Source organism: Scyliorhinus torazame, chromosome 14 (genome assembly GCF_047496885.1).
Source record: "Scyliorhinus torazame isolate Kashiwa2021f chromosome 14, sScyTor2.1, whole genome shotgun sequence".
NCBI classification, from domain to species: domain Eukaryota; kingdom Metazoa; phylum Chordata; class Chondrichthyes; order Carcharhiniformes; family Scyliorhinidae; genus Scyliorhinus; species Scyliorhinus torazame.
The window spans coordinates 1,687,871-1,709,315 of NC_092720.1; the positions used below are offsets into that span (position 1 = coordinate 1,687,871).

Here is a 21,445-nt window from a genome sequence, read left to right on the forward strand (position 1 = left end):
CTCGAATTTGTGAGGCTCACAGAATGAGAATGAAAATCCATTTAACGATCATCTAACATCTTAGAGATTATATTAAAATATTATTTTGAATATTCCAAAGTGTGGGTCCGAGCTATGCTAATTCATCTCAAAGCACAAACTTCAACTCTTCAATCGAGGTAGAAATAAAAAAAGTATCAGATAGCGAAACAGATAAAACATCAATTTATGCTGACAATCCAAAGCATAAAGCAATGTTTCTAATCCTTTATCCCAGTTTTATGGGAAGATTGTTTGGATCTCTACCCTGCTACCTTAGATAGTCAACATCTTTTCCCAAAGGTAGGGGAGTCTAAAACTAGAGGGCATAGGTTTAAGGTGAGAGGGGAGAGATTCAGAAGGGCCCAGAGGGGCAATTTCTTCACTCAGAGGGTAGTGAGTGTCTGGAATGGGCTGCCAGAGGTAGTAGTAGAGGCGGGTACAATTGTGTCTTTTAAAAAGCATTTAGATAGTTACATGGGTAAGATGGGTATAGAGGGTTATGGGCCAAGTGCGGGCAACTGGGACTAGCTTAATGGTAAAAACTGGGCGGCATGGACTGGTTGGGCCGAAGGGCCTGTTTCCATGCTGTAAACTTCTATGATTCTATGCTGAGATCTGACTCTCTTGCGGAAGCTCGATTACTTGTTTACAAAGTTGATAATTATAAAGAAAGCTTGTTGACTTGAGAATAAGTGCCATTTTCTGTTATATTTCTAGGGTTCTTTGAGCAATTCTTGAGAATCAAAGTAACATTGCAGGTACAAGCATCATTCAACTTAAACCTCGGTGGTCTGGAAACCCTTCGCCTGTCAAAGCCTCTGTGTGATTTCTCGACAAGATCTTTCGCTATCTGTTAGTCTGGGTAAATGTTTAACTCTTTCCTAGATTGAGACATTTCCTTATAGTTGGGTGATCGGAGGGAGTTGGGCGATCAGGAGGTGGGGAGAGTGCAGTCAGTGAGGTGGGTCGTCAGGGGGTGGGGGCATAGTCAGGTGGTAAGAGGGCAGGGGTTGGGGGTGTAGGTCAGGGACTAATGTATTTTTGTCATTCTACACTGCTTGTATTGGTATGTCACTGGAAATATAGCTCTCAATTGAACCATTTAATCTCAGTAACATAGGAAAATTTAGACCCACACAGATTTTTGTGATCCAATTTGACCCATTACCCCACCTCACTCTGGTCTCCATCCGAACTAGGTCAACAATTGGCCTTCAATCCTATGAGCTTTGACTTTAGTGAAGTGTCTTATGTGAAAACTTATTGAATTTCCCTCAAAGTCCATAGAAATAACATTCCATAAGACATAGGAGCAGAATAAGGCCACTCGGCCCATCGAGTCTTCTCCGCCATTAAATCATGGCTGATATTTTTCTCAATCCCATTCTCCTGCCTTCTCCCCATAACCCCTGATCCTCTTATTGATCAAGAACCTATCTATCACTGTCTTAAAGACACTCAGTGAATTGGCCTCTACAGAGTTCCACAGATTCACCAGTCTCTGGCAGAAGGAGCTGCTCCTGATCTCTGTTTTAAAGGATTATCCCTTTAACCTGAGATGGTGTCCTCTGCTTCTAGTGTTTCTACAAGTGGAAACATCCTCTCCATGTCCACTCTATCCAGACCTCGCAGTATCTTGCAAGTTTCAATAAAGATCCCCCCTCATCCTTCTAATACATTGTTAGGCCACACTTGTAGTGTTCAATTCTGGTCGCCACACTACCAGAAGGATGTGGAGGCTTTAGAGAGGGTGCAGAAGAGATTTACCAGAATGTTGCCTGGTATGGAGGGCATTAGCTATGAGGAGCGGTTGAATAAACTCGGTTTGTTCTCACTGGAACGACGGAGGTTGAGGGGCGACCTGATAGAGGTCTACAAAATTATGAGGGGCATAGACAGAGTGGATAGTCAGAGGCTTTTCCCCAGGGTAGAGGGGTCAATTACTCAGGGGCATAGGTTTAAGGTGAGAGGGGCAAGGCTTAGAGTAGATGTACGAGGCAAGTTTTTTACACAGAGGGTAGTGGGTGCCTGGAACTCGCTACCGGAGGAGGTAGTGGAAGCAGGGACGATAGGGACATTTAAGGGGCATCTTGACAAATACATGAATAGGATGGGAATAGAGGGATACGGACCCAGGAAGTGTAGAAGATTGTAGTTTAGTCGGGCAGCATGGTCGGCACGGGCTTGGAGGGCCGAAGGGCCTGTTCCTGTGCTGTACATTTCTTTGTTCTTTGTTTTTTTGTTCTTTGTAATACATCAGTTACTTCAGCAAAAAGTTGAATTTGAATGATTTGAGACGATTTACATTCCCAGATTGTCTTTCGGAGACTCCGGACATTACAAAGTGCCTCCCAGTTAGTTAAGGACTTTGGAAACACAGTCACTGTTGTGAGGTCAGTAATGCAGCAGCCAAATTGTAAACTCGAACAAGCAGCAATGCCAGAATAACCAGATTGGTATATGGAGTGATTTTGGCGGAGTGATAAATATTTGCCAAAACATGGTGGAGAAATCCTCTTCTCTTTCTTCAAATTGTGTCATGGGATTTGTTTTGATGCCAATCTGAGAGAATCTCAGTCTAACATCTAAAGGGGCAATTGCTGAATCGAGAGAGATTTGGAAGATAGGAAATTGCTATTTTCTCACTGACTTTCTTCAAACTGGCCCTGTCATTATTGTTATTTTTGTCAATGCTGCTTTCCTGCTCACGGTAACTTATTGAGTTCCAGTCAGACATAGAAGATAGAAGCAGGAGGAGGCCATTCGGCCCTTCGAGCCTGCCCCGCCATTCATTATGATCATGGCTGATCATCAAGTTCAATACCCTGATCCCGCCTTCCCCCCATATCCCTCGATCCCTTTAGCCCCAAGAGCTAAATCTAATTCCTTCTTGAAATGACACAACGTTTTGGCCCCAACTACTTTCTGTGGGAGTGAATTCCACAGATTCACCGCTCCCTGGGTGAAGACATTTCTCCTCACCTCAGTCCTAAAAGGTTTATCCCTTATCCTCAAACTACAACCCCTAGTCCTGGACTCCCCCACCATCTGGAACATTCTTTCTGAATCTACCGTCTAATCCTGTTAGAATTTTGTACGTCTGTATGAGATCCCCTGTCACTTCTTCTGAACTCCAGTGAATATAATCCTAACTGACTTAGTCTCTCCTAGGTGTGCACATCAGCAACAATCTATCCTGGTCCACCCATGTCAACTCTCCGACCAAGCGCATCAGTGCCTATACTTCCTCAGGAAATTCGGCATGTCCGCATCGACTCTTACCAACTTTTACAGATGCACTATGGAAAGCATCCTATCTGGCTGCATCACAGCCTGGTATGGCAACTGCTCAGCCCAAGACCGCAAGAAACTACAGAGAGTCGTGAACATAAGAACATAAGAACTAGGAGGAGGAATCGGCCATCTGGCCCCTCGAGCCTGCTCCACCATTCAATGAGATCATGGCTGATCTTTTGTGGACTCAGCTCCACTTACCCGCTCGCTCACCGTAACCTTTTATTCCTTTACTGGTCAAAAATCTATGTACCTTTGCCTTAAAAACATTTAATGAAGGAGCCTCCACTGCTTCACTGGGCAAGGAATTCCATAGATTCACAACCCTTTGGGTGAAGAAGTTCCTCCTAAACTCAGTCCTAAATCTACTTCCCCTTATTTTGAGGCTATGCCCCCTCATTCTGCTTTCACCCGCCAGTGGAAACAACCTGCCCACATCTATCCTATCTATTCCCTTCATAATTTTATATGTTTCTATGAGATCCCTCCTCATTCTTCTAAATTCCAATGAGTCCAGTCCCAGTCTACTCAACCTCTCATAGTTCATAGAATTTACAGTGCAGAAGGAGGCCATTCAGCCCATCGAGTCTGCACCGGCTCTTGGAAAGAGCACCCTACTCAAGCCCACACCACCCTATCCCCATAACCCAGTAACCCAACTCAACCAACACGAAGGGCAATTCTCCTCGTAAGCTAATCCTCTCAACTCCGGAATCAACCTGGTGAATCTCCTCTGCACACCCTCCAGTGCCAATACATCCTTTCTCAAGTAAGGAGACCAAAACTGTACACAGTACTCCAGGTGTGGCCTCACTAACACCTTATACAATTGTAGCACAACCTCCCTAGTCTTAAACTCCATCCCTCTAGCAATGAAGGACAAAATTCCATTTGCCTTCTTAATTACCTGCTGCATCTGCAAACCAACATTTTGCGATGCAAGCACTAGCACACCCAGGTCTCTCTGCACAGCAGCATGCTGCAATTATTTACCATTTAAATAATAATCCATTTTGCTGTTTTTCCTACCAAAATGGATGACCTCACATTTGTCAACATTGAATTCCATCTGCCAGACCCTAGCCCATTCAAACTATCTGTATCCCTCTTCAAACTTCCGGTATCCTCTGCACATTTGGCTTTACCACTCATCTGAGTGACATATGCGAACTTGGACACATTGCACTTGGTCCCCAACTCCAAATCATCTGTGTAAATTGTGAACAATTGTGGTCCCAACACTGATCCCTGAGGCACACCACTAGCCACTGATCACCAACCAGAAAAACACCCATTTTATCTCCATTCTTTTCTTTCTGTCAGTTAACCAATCCTCTATCCATGCTACTACTTTACCCTTAACACCCTTTATTGGTGTTTTGTGCGACACCTTGTGAATGCCTTCTGGAAATCCAGATACACCACATCCACCGGGTGTTCCCCATTGTCCACCGCACTCATAATGTCCTCAAAGAATTCCACTAAATAAGTCAAACATGACCTGGCTTTGATGAACCCATGTTGCATCTGCCTATGGAACAATTTCGATCTAGATGTCTCGCTATTTCTTCCTTAACAATAGATTCAAGCATTTTCCCCACTACAGAAGTTAAGCTAACCGGCCTATAGTTATCTGCCTTTTGTCTACCCCCTGTAGCCACGTAAAATTGCTGATTCCCGATTAGAATGGTCAAACTCCGATTTAAAATAACGAACGGAAGAGGCTGATGGGAAAATCAGCCAACAGGACTCAAACGGACAGCTGCAGGTGAAACAGTATATTCGCCTCTGGGGAAGTCAGCCCAGACCGATACCTGCAGCCATCAACACAACACCCCAGCCATCTGCATTTTAATCAGCCATCCCCAGGAACAATTGCTACAAATTAGCAATTGAAAGCCGATCCAGACCTTTCGGGGCCAGCAGGAGCTGACACAAAGAAAGGTAAACGACCACCCCCCGATCAAGGAATCGCTCCAGTATTGGAGCGAATCGAACCAAGTGATTGCGACCAAGTCCAATCACTTGGGACCAGGGTCAAGGTCTGCCCCGAGAGGCGGGAAGCCCCTGGGGACTATAAGAATAGGGGACAAGTTCAACTCGACCCTTCTCTTCCTGCTCGCAACCTTCGAGACCCTTCTACAAGAAACTGTAAGTGTTACTCCAGCGATCGCTACCAGATAGGCGCTCCTGACTATCGACTTGTACCAGCTTTTGAATCCCGCAGGCTCAGAACCAATTCGAAAGACCATTCGTTTCCCTGACCTGGTGGGCCATTTCCAAAGTTAAGTATTGGCCTTTAGTGGTAGGTAGTCGTCTAGAAGTAGGATTATTGTATAAGTATTAATTGCTGTATATAATAAATGAGCGTTGATTTAACTATAACTAAGCGGTGTGTTGCATTATTAATCATTACTTGGACTTGAACCATGTGGCGGTATCAGAAAGATACCTGGCGACTCATGAGCAAAGGTGACAGAATAAGAATAAAGTAAACTAAGGCTAAAACTAGCAACATTTTGGCGACATCCTGACGGGACCCGATCTAGAAGTGGAAAACCACTCCTGGAGAACCCAAGAAATTTGAATTGGAATCCAATTGGAAAAAAAAAACCCACAAGTGTTCAAGCAGTTCTGATTAATAGTCATAATTCGGAAGTGTGTGTATGCATGCGTAACTAACAGGGCTATAAGGTAAAACTGATAGATTTTTGTTGCGTCAAAACTGTCGGAAGTCTGTATTTTCGGAAATTAGCGCAAACCGTACCCGCATCTACGACACCGCCTTAGCCCCCTGTTCCAAATTTAAACAAAGCAAGCGGATAGGAAAGATGGCCATTCAGGCAATGCAGCGCCTCATGAACCCCGAGGAATTTGTGGTCGCAGCGACCAGCAGCAGTAGAGTGGGACAGTGTCCCATTTGGGAAGAGGAAATCCGGAAATATCTCGAGGGCAAAGGATGGTCCATGTGGAATGATTTCTGCGATAATAATGAATCAGGTCCCGGAAGTATAGGGCATACTTGGTGGGAGAACACGAGTGAGATACATAAAAAGAGCTTAGCGAAAGCTCGCAAGCCGATGGCAATCGTGTCCTGTTTGGCACAATTGCGAGGCACAGAGGAGGTCATCAAGACGCTCCGCAAAGAATTTGAGGGCATACATCGGATGAGTAAAGTCGATGTATGCGAGGTTGAGAAAGAAAATTTAGAGTTAAGAAGGAAATTGGCAGCAAAGGATGAAGAGGTGGCTGATGCCAAACGGGGTCACCAGTCTTGTCTGTCGCATTTAAGCAGTTTCCAATCCCAATACGAAAAGGCCTATCAGGACACGCAGCGTGCAGTCCTGGTAAGGAAAGAAACTGAAAAGCAGGTGGAGACGCTACAGAAACAATGTAGTGATCTCAAGGCAGCCTTGAGAGCGCTCCACGCTGCCATCACAGAACAAAGACAGAGCACCATAGATCATGCAAAGTGCCCGAAGCAAACCGCAGACCTGCAATCACTGCTTTCTGTTCAGAAAGGATTTCAGGAAACCTTTGGGGAAAAGTTAGACCAGGAAGACGGCCCTGATTGGGAAGAGTTACAAGAAACAGCACAGAGATATGTTCAAGGAACATGTGCGCAGGGAATGCCCCAAAGGAGAAAAGCACCCCAACCCCCCACACAGCAGGTAGTTCAGGCTCCAATGAACCCTGTAACCACCCACTGCACAGCCACAATTTCTATATTCCACCCCCCTAACAGTGACCCAATTACGGGACGCGTGTGCAAAGATCACCCCGTTCCTCCCCGCCGCAGACCCCCACCATTTCTTTGCCACCATCAAACACCAGGCGACCATGTACGGCCTGGATGAGAGAGAGCATGTAAAGCTCATGGTTCTAAGTTTGGATCCATCGGTAGCAGCAGCCCTTCCCGACCCACAGAACGTAGGAGGGGGCACCCTTGCAGAAATGCATACCGCGATCCTGGGTGCGATCGGGTATAACCGGGGTGACCCCGTAGATGGCCTAAATAAGTGTAGGCAGAAGAAGTCAGAGCACCCCACAGCGTTCGCAGGATGCCTGTGGATTCATTTCTCAGCCGTTTTTGGAGACGTAGACCGTGCCCATTTGTCCCCAGACAACATGGCCAAATGGACCCGCACCCTTATCTCCCATGCCACAGATGCAGGACAGAAAGCCTGTGATAGTTATGATCCCTCAGAGGAGGCCCATAACGAGAAGTGGGTGGTTAAAAGATTGTCCCGCGTTTGGGAGCAGTCTGTCCAGAATAAACCCACAGCTAAAACCACCGAGGAAAAGCAAGCCGCCGCAGACATGCAGGCAGTAAAAGCCACACCTCACAACCCCGCCTGGGTAAATGAGGGAAAGAACAGCCCCCCAACAAAGTCACAAGAATGTTACAATTGCGGACATTTGGGACATTTCGCGAAAGAGTGCAATGGCCCCTAAAAAACCACAGCGAGCCCAACAAACAGGCACTCTGAGTAAGAAAAAAGCAGAGCCCATCCATAGCATTAGCGCCCGTTTGGATCAGACGGACTTAACCGGAACGGACTGACGGTGTTCGGGCTCCCCCAGTTGGGTCTGTGACACCCTTTGGGATAGGTCAGGACGACCCGTAGTCGCAGCGAAAATTCGGGGACAGCCTATCGAATTTCTCTGGGACACAGGAGGGTCCCGCACCACCATAAATTCCTCCACCCTGTTTCAAAAGGACACGTGGCCCACTACAGCCACCATCACCCTCAGCGGCTTTACAGGCCACTCACAGCAGGGACACATCACAGCCCCTGTACCCATTCAAATTGGTAACATTAACACAAAACACCCCGTAGTTTTAGTAGACCTGCCCCACACAGCAGAATACATTCTGGGAATCGACTTTATGAATTCCCACCACCCATCCTTCGATCCAGTCAACCAGTGTGTCTGGAAGATGGCAAAATCCGCTAGAGCCCCCGCAACGCTCAACATAGGGGACTACATGAACAAAATTAGCGCAGTAGGCGAATTTTGGTTCAACCCCACCACACTCGGCACGGACAGACAGGTTAGGGCAGTCCTGCAAAAAAACAGGGCAGCCTTCGCGACCCACAAGCACGACTGTGGATGGATGACTGGCTCCGTACAAGTAACAGGGCCGAACCCTAGACCCCAAAACAGTACGGATTCCCCCTAGAAGCAGAGGGAGAAATCCTAAAAGTTATAGAGAGCTTATTAGAGCAGGGCGTACTAAGATCAGTAGCCTCTACTAATAATGCCCCGATTTGGCCAGTGAGAAAGCCCGATGGATCATGGCGCCTGACCATTGATTATCGGGAACTCAATAAAGTCACCCCCGCAGCAGCCCCCACTGTAGCAACAAGTCCCGAGACCATGCTCAAACAGGGACTCAATTCCCGCTATTTCACGGTTTTGGACATCAGTAATGGATTCTGGTCCATTCCATTGGCAAAGGCGTGCCAGTACAAATTTGCCTTCACTTTTAAAGCACAGCAGTACACGTGGACATGCCTGCCACAAGGCTCCCACAACTCCCCCTCCATTTTCCACCGACAGCTGGCAAATGGACTAGCGAAATTCTCTCGCCCCGAATGTCTGGTACAGTACGTAGACGACCTATCCTGCAGACAGACACTAAGGAAGAGCACATTGAGCTTCTGTCCGAACTCCTGGAACTCTTACATTCAATCAGCTGTAAAGTCAACCCCAAAAAGGCCCAGATTTTGGAAGAAAAAGTGGTATATTTGGGAACAATTATCACGCACGGTAAACGCGAGATCGAGCATAAAAGAATTGACTCGATCGCTAAATTGCCCCTTCCCCAGAACGTTTCAGCCCTCCAGTTGTTTTTAGGACTGGTTGGCTACTGCCGAAACCACATTGACGGTTTCGCCAGCAAGGCAGCGCCCCTCTCAGACCTCCTAAAGAAAGGAGCCCCCTGGGAATGGCTTCCGAGGCATACGGATGCTGTGGACTCTTTAAAACAGGCACTCATAGCAGCCCCCGCACTACAAGTTCCAGACCCGCTTTCCCCTTACGCTATAGAGGTAGCGACACAAACCGCACCCTCTCGGCCGTGCTCCTCCAGGAACGGCTCGAACAGTTAAGGCCCGTAGCTTACGCCTCCTGACTTTTAGATGCTGTGGAGCAGGGATTTTCAGCCTGTGAGAGGCACCTGCTCGCAGTATTTTGGGCAGTGCAGTATTTTTCGTACATTACCGGACTGAACCCCATCACCATTCTGACCGAACACACCCCCACCCAACCTTTACTGGACGGACGACTCAAGGACGGTACCGTCAGCCAAATCCGCGCTGCTAGGTGGACCCTTCTCTTGCAGGGACGGGATATCACAGTAAAACGGACAAAGACTCACACATACTTCGCAGACAATTTGCAGTACCCCGGAACCCCCCCATGAATGTGGGATCATCTCTCCACACCATAACACAGGCCCCTTTATAGCAAAAACCCCCCCCAGAAAGATAGGAGATTCATCTCAGAGCCCCCCCGCACACGGACATGTGTGAACCCATTAAGATTTATGTGGATGGATCTTCCACAGTCCTGGATGGGCAACGCATAACAGGTTGTGGGATTTATGTGGAGGACGCGCAGGGACACGCCCTCCAGGAAATAGCGTTAAAACTCCCCGGACACTTAGGCGTGCAGGCAGCAGAGCTTGCGGCCATCGCGTACATAGTAGACCACCCAGATTCCTTCCCGAGCCCAGCAGACATATACTCAGACAGTCTATACGTCTGCAACAGCCTCACTGAATTTCTGCCCCTGTGCAAAGCAAGAGGATTTGTTTCCGCAGATGGGAAACCCCTCCCCTCAGCCCCATTACTCCCCCATATTTTAGAAAAAGCCCAGAACAGGACCTTTGGGATCATAAAAGTCCGCAGCCACCATCGCTCCCCCCCCCCCGGGAAATGTAAAAGCCGGCGCACTGGCTAAAGCAGGTTCCAGACATGGGTATTTTTGGACACCCCCCGAAAGCGCGCCAGTGAGTGCAGTTCAGGTCACGCAGACTAGAATTGAGGATCTGGTAGAGGCCCAGGAGCAGGACAGCAATCTCGCGGAGATTGTGAAAGGAAAGTATCCCGCCTCCTACGAGAGGTTTAGAAATACACTGACCACACAGGACGGTGTGGTGTTAAAGGACACCCTTTATGTAGTTCCTGAACAGGACAGGAACCAATTGATTTGTTTGTTCCATGACGGTCATGAACATCAGGGAATCGATCCCACTACAGCCCACCTCAAACAGCTTTGTTGGTGGCCAAATCTCAAGGACGATGTAAGCCATTACATTGAGAATTGCCTTATCTGTGCGCAGAACAACCCCGACAGATACGCCAAAAAGGCCCAACTCAGCCACACCCGACCCGTTAACGGCCCCTGGACTAACCTCCAGATTGATTTTATAGGTCCATTGCCCCCTTGCAGGAATGGCTATAAATATGTTCTGGTGGTCATAGACACGTTCACAACGTGGGTGGAAGCATTTCCAGCCCGCACCAACACCGCGAAAACCACAGCCAAGATCCTAACCCACCACATCTTTACAAGATGGGGACTCCCCCACAGTATTGAATCGGACCAAGGTTCTCACTTTCCGGGACGGGTCATGCAGAACGTCCTCACGATATTTGGCATCACCCAAAAATTCCACATTGCGTACCACCCACAGTCGAGTGGTATCGTGGAGCGTATGAATCGGACCCTAAAAACCACCCTCAGAAAAATGGTCCAGCAGAACACCACCACTTGGGACTCAGTCCTTCCTTTTGCGCTGATGTTTCTGCGGAACACTGTTTCCACCTCCACAGGTTACACCCCACACACCCTCATGACCGGACGCCCCATGAAAGGGACAGAGCACTTGTTAGGTTTAGACCTGACCAGACCTGAAGTTACGGCCCTCACCCACGAGAAAGCCGTTGAGCAATTAGTTGCGAATGTAAAAACGGCTCAGTTAGCAGCCGCAGTTAAATTGGGCACCAAAAAGAAACAGAGCAAGGCTTGTTTCGATAAGGCAGTGCATGTAACGGAGTACGATATCGGACAGCAAGTGATGTTGTCTGTATATAACCCTAGCACATTCCTGTCTCCAAAATACTCGGTTCCGTATTCCATTGCGGATAAAGTAAGCCCATCCGTTTACAAAATAAAGTACCCCAATGGTAAGACTGCGTGGTTTCATATAAACCAGTTAAAGGCTTATGGAACACAGTCGAACCACGCCCACCACGTCATGCTCGACGCAGCAGACCACACCCCGCCCACAGCCAACGTAACCCTACCAACCCCCACCACGTCCAACCCAGCCACGGACTCGACCTCGACTCCACCCCCAAAATCTACACTCCGCCCCGGAACGCCCACAGACTGCAGCAGCAGAGACAGCAACTGTGACTCGGACGATAGCCACAGCACGCCCCCCTACTATCCCCATACAACCGGACCCACACCCAGCGACTCCGACTTCGATCCAAGTGATCTCTTCCTGATCACTTTTCTAAATAAATCCCACCACCGACCACCGAACCACACTGACGATCCCGATTTTGTCCCCACACAACTCAACACAACTTATTGGCACCGCGACAACTCCTACAGACTCGGCCGCAACGACGAGAGCGACCCCAACTCACACCAAGCAGCCCTTTCAGCCCTAATCCACTCCAGAGTTTGGCACCCGGGAGAAGGTGACGACCTCGGGTCTGACTCCCAAACCGCCAACCCCTTTGCGACCCTGTTCTCAACCGAGAACTGAGGTGTCCACATGATGTTAAAAGGAAACACTTGGGAAAAGTGTTGTCCTTCCTGATGGAACCTGCAGGGTGTTTTATGTTGTTCGTACATTTATTTTGTGTTGTTCGTCCGACAGGAGAATTTTTTTCCAGCCACTTGTTCAGCGGTACCAACTTATCTGCAGATACCTGGTCAACAGACCAGACGCTTGTTCAGCGGAACTAGCTTTTCAGCTGATACCTGTTCGGGTATCAGACGCCCGATCGTAACTGCCCTTCTGGTTCAAGGTTAGAATCACTACGCCAGCCCCACCACGATGACTACATTAATGCCCGTTCTTGTTGGTTGCTCAGGCAGTGGAGAAACGGCGTGAGACCCGCCCTGCCTGGGAACCCCCCCGTTGGTCAAACACGCTCGGGTAGGGGAGATACGGCATTGGTAGCCGTCCTACCCGGAGACTCCATCCAAATCTTACCCGTCGCGGCCCACACGCACCTCACTTGACATTTTTCATTTCAAAAAGTTTTTATTTGTTTAGGCGACCTTTAGGTTGCTGCCATCTGCTATTTACATCCTGGAACATTCGGATGGTAAATCAGCACTGGTCCGTCATTGGGAAGTGTGCTGTGTCCTAACATTTGTTTTTTGAAAGAAAATGAGGGTGTCATCAACATCACAACAACCCAGCCAGCTGCATTTTAATCAGCCAATCCCGGGAAGAATTGCTACAAATTAGTAATTGAAAGCCGACCCAGACCTTTCGGCGCCAGCAGGGGCTGACACAAAGAAAGGTAAACGACCACTCCCCGATCAAGGAATCGCTCCAGTATTGGAGCATATCGAACCAAGTGATTGGGACCAAGTCCAATCACTTGGGACCAGGTACAAGGTCCGCCCCGAGACGCGGGAAGCCCCTGGGGACTATAAGAATAGGGGCCAAGTTCAACTCGACCCTTCTCTTCCTGCTCACAACCTTTGAGACCTTTCTACAAGAAACTGTAAGTGTTACTCCAGCGATTGCTACCAGATAGGCGCTCCTGACTATCGACTTGTACCAGCTTTTGAATCCCGCAGGGTCGGAACCAATTCGAAAGACCATTCGTTTCCCTGACCTGGTGGGCCATTTCCAAAGTTAAGTATTGGCCTTTAGTGGTAGGTAGTAGTCTAGAAGTAGGATTATTGTATAAGTATTAATTGCTGTATATAATAAATGAGCGTTGATTTAACTCTTACTAAGCGGTGTGTTGCATTATTAATCATTACTTGGACTTGAACCACGTGGCGGTATCAGAAAGATACCTGGCGACTCATGAGCAAAGGTGACAGAATAAGAATAAAGTAAACTAAGGCTAAAACGAGCAACACCCCTTTTTTAAACAGTGGCATCACATTTCATTGATTATCATTGAATTTACAGTGCAGGAGGCCATTCGGCCCATTGAGTCTGCACCGGCTCTTGGAAAGAGCACGCTATCCAAAGTCAACACCTCCACCCAACACTAAAGGGCAATTTTGGACACTAAGGGCAATTTATCATTGGCCAATCCACCTAACCTGCACATCTTTGGACTGTGGGAGGAAACCGGAGCACCCGGAGGAAACCCACGCACACACGGGGAGGATGTGCAGACTCCGCACAGACAGTGACCCAAGCCGGAATTGAACCTGGGACCCCGGAGCTGTGAAGCAATTGTGCTATCCACAATGTTACCGTGCTGTCTTCCAATCTGCCGGAACCATCCCAGAGACCAGCGAATTTTGGAAAGTAGCACGAGCGTATTTGCTATTTCCTCCGCCATCTCTTTTGGTATCCTGGGATACATTCCATCAGGGCCAGGAGACTTGTCTACCTTTAGCTCTATTAGCTTGCCCAACACTACCCTCAGTAATAATTATTGTTTGTAGGTCCTCACCTGCCATAGCCTCCTTCCCAACAAATATTGGCATGTTATTTGTGTCGTCCACTGTGAAGACTGACACAAAATACCTGTTCAATGCCTCAGCCTTTTCCTCATTTCCCATTATTAAATCCCCTTTCTCAACCTCTAAAGGATACCCTTTTTATTTTATACATTTGTGGACGTATTTGCATCTGTTTTTATATCTTGAGCTAGTTTACTCTCATAATCGATCTTATTTTTCTTTATAGCTTTTTCCGTGGCTTTTTGTTGACCTTTAAAGATTTCCCAATCCTCTAGCTTCCCACTAATCTTTGCCACATTATCCCTTTCCCCACAGTCCTTCCTTTTCACTGGTGTATACTTTTGCTGAGCACTGTGGAAAATCTCTTTGAAAGTCCTCCACTGTTCCTCAATTGTCCCATCACAAAGTCTTTGCTCCCAATATACCCGAGCCAACTCATCCCTCAGCCCATTGTGGTCTCCTTTGTTTCAGCACAAGACACAGGTATTGGATTTTACCTCTAATGTATTTGAAATTCAACCATACAATGCTCGCTCCTTCCGAGAGGATTCCCAACTATGAGGTCATTAATTATTCCTGTCTCATTATACAGGATCAGATCTAGGGTCGCTTGTTCCCTCGTAGGTTCCATTACATACTGTTCGATGAAACTATCGCGGATATATTCCAGGAACTCCTCGTCAAGGCTGCCCTGACCAACCTGGTTTTGACCAATCGACATGTAGATTAAAATCCCCCAGGATATTTGGGGTACCATTTTAACATGCATCAGTTATTTCTTTGTTTACTGCCTGTCCCACCATGATGTTATTATTTGTTGGCCTATAGACTGCGCCTATCTGTGATCTTATCTCCTTACTATTTATAATTTCCACCCAAATGGATTCAACCTTTTTCTCCATGGAACTCCTGCCCTGATGTCATCCTTAAAAATAAGTGTTACACCACCTTCCTGTCTGACATTCCGAATACTCTGATACCCCTGGATATTTAACTCCCAGTCGTGACCATTCTGCAACCATGTCTCTGTAATGGCTGCGAAATCAAACTCATCAAGGGTGAGGTAGCCAATTGGATACAAAACTGGCTTGACGACAGAACACAAAAGGTGGTTGCAGAGGGTTGTTTTTCAAGCTGGAGGCCTGTGACCAGCAGTGTGCCGCAGGGATCAGTGTTGGGTCCACTGTGATTTATATTAATGATTTGGATGAGAATATAGGAGGCGTGGTTAGTAAGTTTGCAGATGACACCAAGATTGGTGGCACAGTGGATAGTGAAGAAGGTTATATAAGATTGCAACAGGATCTTGACCAATTGGGCCAGTGGGCCGGTGAATGGTAGAGGGGCTGGTTTAGCACAGTGGGCTAATAGCTGGCTTGCAATGCAGAACATTGTCAGCAGCGCGGGTCCCATTCCCGTACCGGCCTCCCCGAACAGGCGCCGGAATGTGGCGACTAGGGGCTTTTCACAGTAACTTCATTGAAGCCGCATTGTGACAATAAGCGATTTTTATTAATAGATGGAGTTTAATTTAGATAAATGTGAGGTGATGCATTTTGGGAGTTTGAATCGGGGCAGGACCTACTCAGTTGATGATAGGGAGTTGGGGAGAGTTACAGAACAAAGAGATCGCGAGGTACAGGCTCATAGCTCCTTGAAGGTGGAGTCGCAGGTGGACAGGGTGGTGAAGAAGGCATTCGGCATGCTTGGTTTCATTGGTCAGAACATTGAATACAGGAGTTGTGACGTCTTGTTGAAGTTGTACAAGACATTGGTAAGGCCACACATGGAATACTGTGTGCAGTTCTGGTCACCCGATTATAGGAAGGATATTGTTAAACTAGAAAGAGTGGAGAAGAGATTTATGAGGATGTTGCCGGGACTTGATGGTTTGAGTTATAAGGAGAGGCTGGATAGACTGGGACATTTTTCCTTGGAGCGTAGGAGGCTTAGGGTTGATCTTATAGAGGTCTATACAATAATGAGGGGCATAGATAAGGTAGATAGTCAACATCTTTTCCCAAAGGTAGGGGAGTCTAAAACTAGAGGGCATAGGTTTAAGGTGAGAGGGGAGAGATTCAGAAGGGCCCAGAGGGGCAATTTCTTCACTCAGAGGGTAGTGAGTGTCTGGGACGAGCTGCCAGAGGCAGTGGTAGAGGTGGGTACAATGTTGTCTTTAAAAAAGCATTCAGACAGTTATATGGGCAGGGTGGGTATAGAGGGTTATGGGGCCAAATGTGGGCAATTGGGACTAGCTTAGTGGTAAAAACTGGGCGGCACGAACAAGTTAGGCCGAAGAATCTGTTTCCATGCTGTAAACCTCTGTGACTCTGAGTACTTTGCATCAGTATTCACCAAAGAGAAGGACTTGGTGGATGATGAGTCTGGGGAAGGGTGTGTAGATAGTCTGGGTCACATTGAGATTAAAAAGGAGGTATTGCACGTCTTGAAAAATATTAAGGCGGATAAGTCCCCAGGGCCTGATGGGATCTACCCCAGAATAATGAGGGAGGCTGGAGAGGAAATTGCTGAGGCCTTGACAGAAATCTTTGGATCCTCACTGGCTACATGTGAGGTCCTAGAGGACTGGAGAATAGCCAATGTTGTTCCTTTGTTTAAGAAGGGTAGCAAGGATAATCCAGGAAATTACAGTCCAGTGAGCCTTATGCCAGTGGTAGGGAAATTACTGGAGAGGATTCTTCGAGACGGATTTACTCCTATTTGGAAGCGAATGGATGTATTAGCGAGAGGCAACATGGTTTTGTGAAGGGAAGATCTGCGACTAGTGATGTTCCGCAGGGATCAGTGTTGGGACCTTTGCTGTTTGTAGTATATATAAATGGATTTGGAGAAAAATGTAACTGGTCTGATGACTATGTTTGCCGAAGGCACAAAGGTTGGTGGAATTGCGGATAGCGATGAGGACTGTCAGAGGATACAGCAGGATTTAGATCATTTGGAGACTTGGGCGGAGAGATGGCAGATGGAGTTTAATCCAGACAAATGTGAGGTAATGCATTTTGGAAGATCTAATACAGGTAGGGAATATACAGTAAATGGCAGAACACTTAAGAGTATTCAGTGTACATGTCCACAAGTCACTGCAAGTGGTAGAGCAGGTGGAGAACAAAGAAGATAGTCAAGAAGGCATACGGCATGCTTGCCTTCATCGGCCGGGGCATTGAGTATCAACATGGGCAAGTCATGTTGCAGCTGTATAGAACCTTAGTTAGGCCACACTTGGGATATGGTGTTCAATTCTGGTTGTGGAGGCTTTGGAGAGGGTACAGAAGAGGTTTACCAGGATGTTGCCTGGAATGGAGGGCATTAGCTATGAGGAGCGGTTGAATAAACTTGGTTTGTTCTCACTGGAACGACGGAGGTTGAGGGGCGACCTGATAGAAGTCTACAAAATTATGAGGGGCATAGACAGAGTGGATAGTCAGAAGCTTTTTCCCAGGATGGAAGAGTCAATTACTAGGGGGCATAGGTTTAAGGTGCGAGGGGCAAGGTTTAGAGGAGATGTATGAGGGAAGTTTTTTTACACAGAGGGTAGTGGGTGCCTGGAACTCGCTGCCGGAGGAGGTGGTGGAAGCAGGGACGATAGTGACGTTTAAGGGACATCTTGACAAATACATGAATAGGATGGGAATAGAGGGATACGGACCCCGGAAGTTTAGACGGTTTTAGGTTAGACGGGCAGCATAGTCGGTGCAGGCTTGGAGGGCCGAAGGGCCTGTTCCTGTGCTGTACTTTTCTTTGTTCTTTCTTACTCTTGTCCAAATAGGAATAAACAACCTTTGGAGTTTACCCATTCGTTCCGTGAATGCTGCCATTGCCTGCCCGCTGTCCTCCCTTTCAGTAATGTTCCCAGTCCGTCACAGCCAGCTCATGCCTCAGACCATCATAGTTACCTTTACTGAGATTCAGGATCCAGGTCTCAGAATCAACCACCTCACTATTCACCTTGATGAAGGATTCTACCATATTATGGTCACTCATCCCCAAGGGTTCTCTCACAACTAGATTGCCAACTAGTCCTTTCTCATTGCACAACACCCAGCCCCCGATGGTCTGTTCCCTTGTTGGTTCCTCAACAAACTGATCCAGAAAACCATCCCGTACACTCCCCAGAAATTCCTCCTCTGTTGCACTGTGACTAATTTGAGCACCCAATCTGTACGCAGATTAAAGTCACCCAGAACCACAGATGTTCCTTTATCACATGATCTTGGATTTCCTGCCTAATGCTATTCCCAACATTACCACTGCAGTTTGGGGGTCTGTAGACCACCCCTACCAATGTATTTTGCCCCTCGATATTTCTTAACTTGACTCAGACAGATTCCACATCATCTGTACTGATATCTTTCCTCAATATTGTATCAATATCCTCTTTAATTAACAATGCAACTCCACCACCTTTCCCTGTCTGTCTGTCCTTACTAAAAACTGAATAGCTTCAATGTTTAGTCCCCACCCTTGGTCACCTTGGAGCCATGTCTTCGTAATCCCAACTATATCATATCCCTTTGCATCTATCTGCGTTACTAATTCATCCATTTTATTTTGATAGCTCTGCTACAAAATCTTAAGGCCAGTCCTTTTAACGTTCCTTGTCCCGTCCCGACTATTTTTTTCCGTTCCATTATCTGATACATGCCCTGGATTTCTCTGTCTATCACTTTTCTTGTCCTCCTTGCTGTCTTTTGCTCTTGTCGCTGATGTAATGTCCAGGTGAGAATGAATATCTTCCCCGTGGTTCTCGCAGAGTACCAGCTCCCTCCCTGCGGCACGGCGAACTTCACTCCGCTGTGTATGAAAGGTCAGCCAGCAAGACACTGACCGGGGGCGGCATGCGGCGCAGTGGTTAGCACTGGGACTGCGGCGCTGAGCACCCGGGTTCGAATCCCGGCCCTGGGTCACTGTCCGTGTGGGGTTTGCACATTCTCCCCATGTCTGCGTGGGTTTCACCCCCACAACCCAAAGATGTGCAGGCTAGGTGGATTGGCTAAATTGCCCCTTTATTGGAAAAAAAATAATTGGGTACTCTTAAAATTTCAAAAAAAGACACTGGCCGGAGAGAGAGTCCGTCGGGATCTACCGGGGAGTCTACATACCGGAACTGTAAATAAATCAAAGTTCTTTATTTTCATAAACTCATGGAATTTACAGTGCAGATGGAGGCCATTCGGCTCATTGAGTCTGCACTAGCCCTTCGAAAGAGCATCCTACTTAAACCCACGTCTCCACCCTATCTCCAAATCCCCGTAACCCCACCTAACCTTTTGTTCACTAAGGGGGAATTTATCACGGCCAGTCCATCTAACCTGCACGTCTTTGGACAGTGGGAGGAAACCGGAGAACCCGGAGGAAACCCACGCAGACACGGGGGGAACGTGCAGACTGTACACAGTCACCCGAGGCCGGAATTGAACCTGGGACCATGGAGCTGTGAGGCAGCAGTGCTCACCACTGTGCTACCCGTGCTGCCCTTATTTACTTGGTGTGGAATCCCAGTGTCCTCGTTAAATTCATTATTGATTTCACTGGAATGTCAGATATATTAACCTCTTTCTCCTCTGCAATAACTGGCACAAAGCGATTGTCCAACAAATTGAAAGGGGCAACACAGGTGGAGAAGGTAGTCAAGAAGGCATACGGCATGCTTGCCTTCATTGGCCGGGGCATTGAGTATAAGAATTGGCAAGTCATGTTGCAGCTGTATAGAATCTTAGTTAGGAATCTTACTTGGAGTAGTGTTCAATTCTGGTCGCCACACTACCAGAAGGATGTGGAGGCTTTAGAGAGGGTGCAGAAGAGATTTACCAGAATGTTGCCTGGTATGGAGGGCATTAGCTATGAGGAGCGGTTGAATAAACTCGGTTTGTTCTGACTGGAACGAAGGAGGTTGAGGGGAGACCTGATAGAGGTCTACAAAATTATGAGGGGCATAGACAGAGTGGATAGTCAGAGGCTTTTCCCCAGGGTAGAGGGGTCAATTACTAGGGGGCATAGGTTTAAGGTGAGAGGGGCAAGGTTTAGAGTAGATGTACGAGGCAAGTTTTGTACGCAGAGGGTAGTGGGTGCCTGGAACTCGCTACCGGAGGAGGTAGTGGAAGCAGGGACGATAGGGACATTTAAGGGGCATCTTGACAAATACATGAATAGGATGGGAATAGAGGGATACGGACCCAGGAAGTGTAGAAGATTGTAGGGCAGCATGGTCGGCACGAGCTTGGAGGGCCGAAGGGCCTGTTCCTGTGCTGTACATTTCTTTGTTCTTTGTTCTTTGATCTTGGCCTTGAACAGACTCTGGATAGAAATGCAAATTGGGTTTTTCTCTCTGTCCCAAAGAGCACCTGGGGTTGGGGTGAATTGTTTTGGGATGTTGGCATCGCAGGTCAAGGCCAGTATTTATTTCCTAACATCATGAGGGACGATAGAACTAGATGCAGGATCCATACAGCAGAGCAGATATGAGGGGCTGAATGGCCGCTCCGCTGTGCCCGGGGGTCAGTCAGACTCGGTCCCGGGTCCGGCGGCAGTCCCGGGATCAACACTCCTCCAGTCGGGAGTTTGAGATTTGGGCAAAACTGTAGCAAAACAGTGAGAGACCCCCCCCCAAAAAAAAAACACAACCCCCCCCCAAACACAACCCCAAACCCCCCCAAAAAACACAACCCCCCCCAAACACAACCCCAACCCCCCCCAAAAACACAACCCCCCCCAAACACAACCCCAACCCCCCCCCAAAAACACAACCCCCCCCAAACACAACCCCAACCCCCCCCAAAAAAACACAAGCCCCCCCAAACACAACTCCGTCCAAACACAACCCCAAAACCCACCCCAAACACACAACCCCCCCCAAACACAAAGCCCGCAAACGCACCTCCCCCGCGGGACATCGACACTGTCCAGGGTGGCGGCGACGTGCCCCCCCCCGGGGGGGGACACACACACAGTATCCCGGGTGGGGGTGCGGGACACACTGTCCCGGGGGGAGACTCACCCCATCTCTCTCTCTCTCTGTCTCCGGGTTTCGGCTCCGCCCGCGGCTTCTCCGCGAAACTGACAAAGAGACAAAACCCACCAAATCCCCGCCCCGGACCCCCCGGACCCCGCCCCAAACCCCTCCCCCCGGACCCCGCCCCAAACCCCTCCCCCCGGACCCCGCCCCAAACCCCTCCCCCCGGACCCCGCCCCAAACCCCTCCCCCCGGACCACCTCCAACCCCCCCCCAACCCAAACCCATCCCCACGGACACCCAACACAGCCCCAAACCCCCCCCGGACACCACAAACCCCCTCCGGACCCCCAATCCCCTCCCCGAACCCTGCCCTGGACCCACCCGACCCAGCAACCCTGCCCCAAACCCCCCCGGAGCCCCCAAAACGCCCCGGACCCCCAGACCCCAAACACCCACCCCAAATCC

At 48.3% G+C, this 21,445-nt stretch overlaps 1 protein-coding gene across 3 annotated transcripts in view; it reads right to left on the minus strand.

Moving 5' to 3' along the window:
• masp1 (MBL associated serine protease 1) overlaps window positions 1-21,098 on the minus strand; it is a 537,426-nt gene extending 516,328 nt beyond the window's left edge. For 2 of the 3 annotated variants that reach the window (XM_072473624.1, XM_072473621.1), the window contains exon 1: window positions 21,023-21,098. In XM_072473624.1, the coding sequence (XP_072329725.1) occupies window positions 21,023-21,027 (5 nt within the window). In that variant the 5' untranslated portion in view covers window positions 21,028-21,098. Of the gene's footprint in view, window positions 1-20,902 lie in introns of all 3 variants that reach the window. The other variant, XM_072473623.1, reaches the window with a different exon arrangement.
• Between the last annotated feature and the right edge of the window lie 347 nt (window positions 21,099-21,445).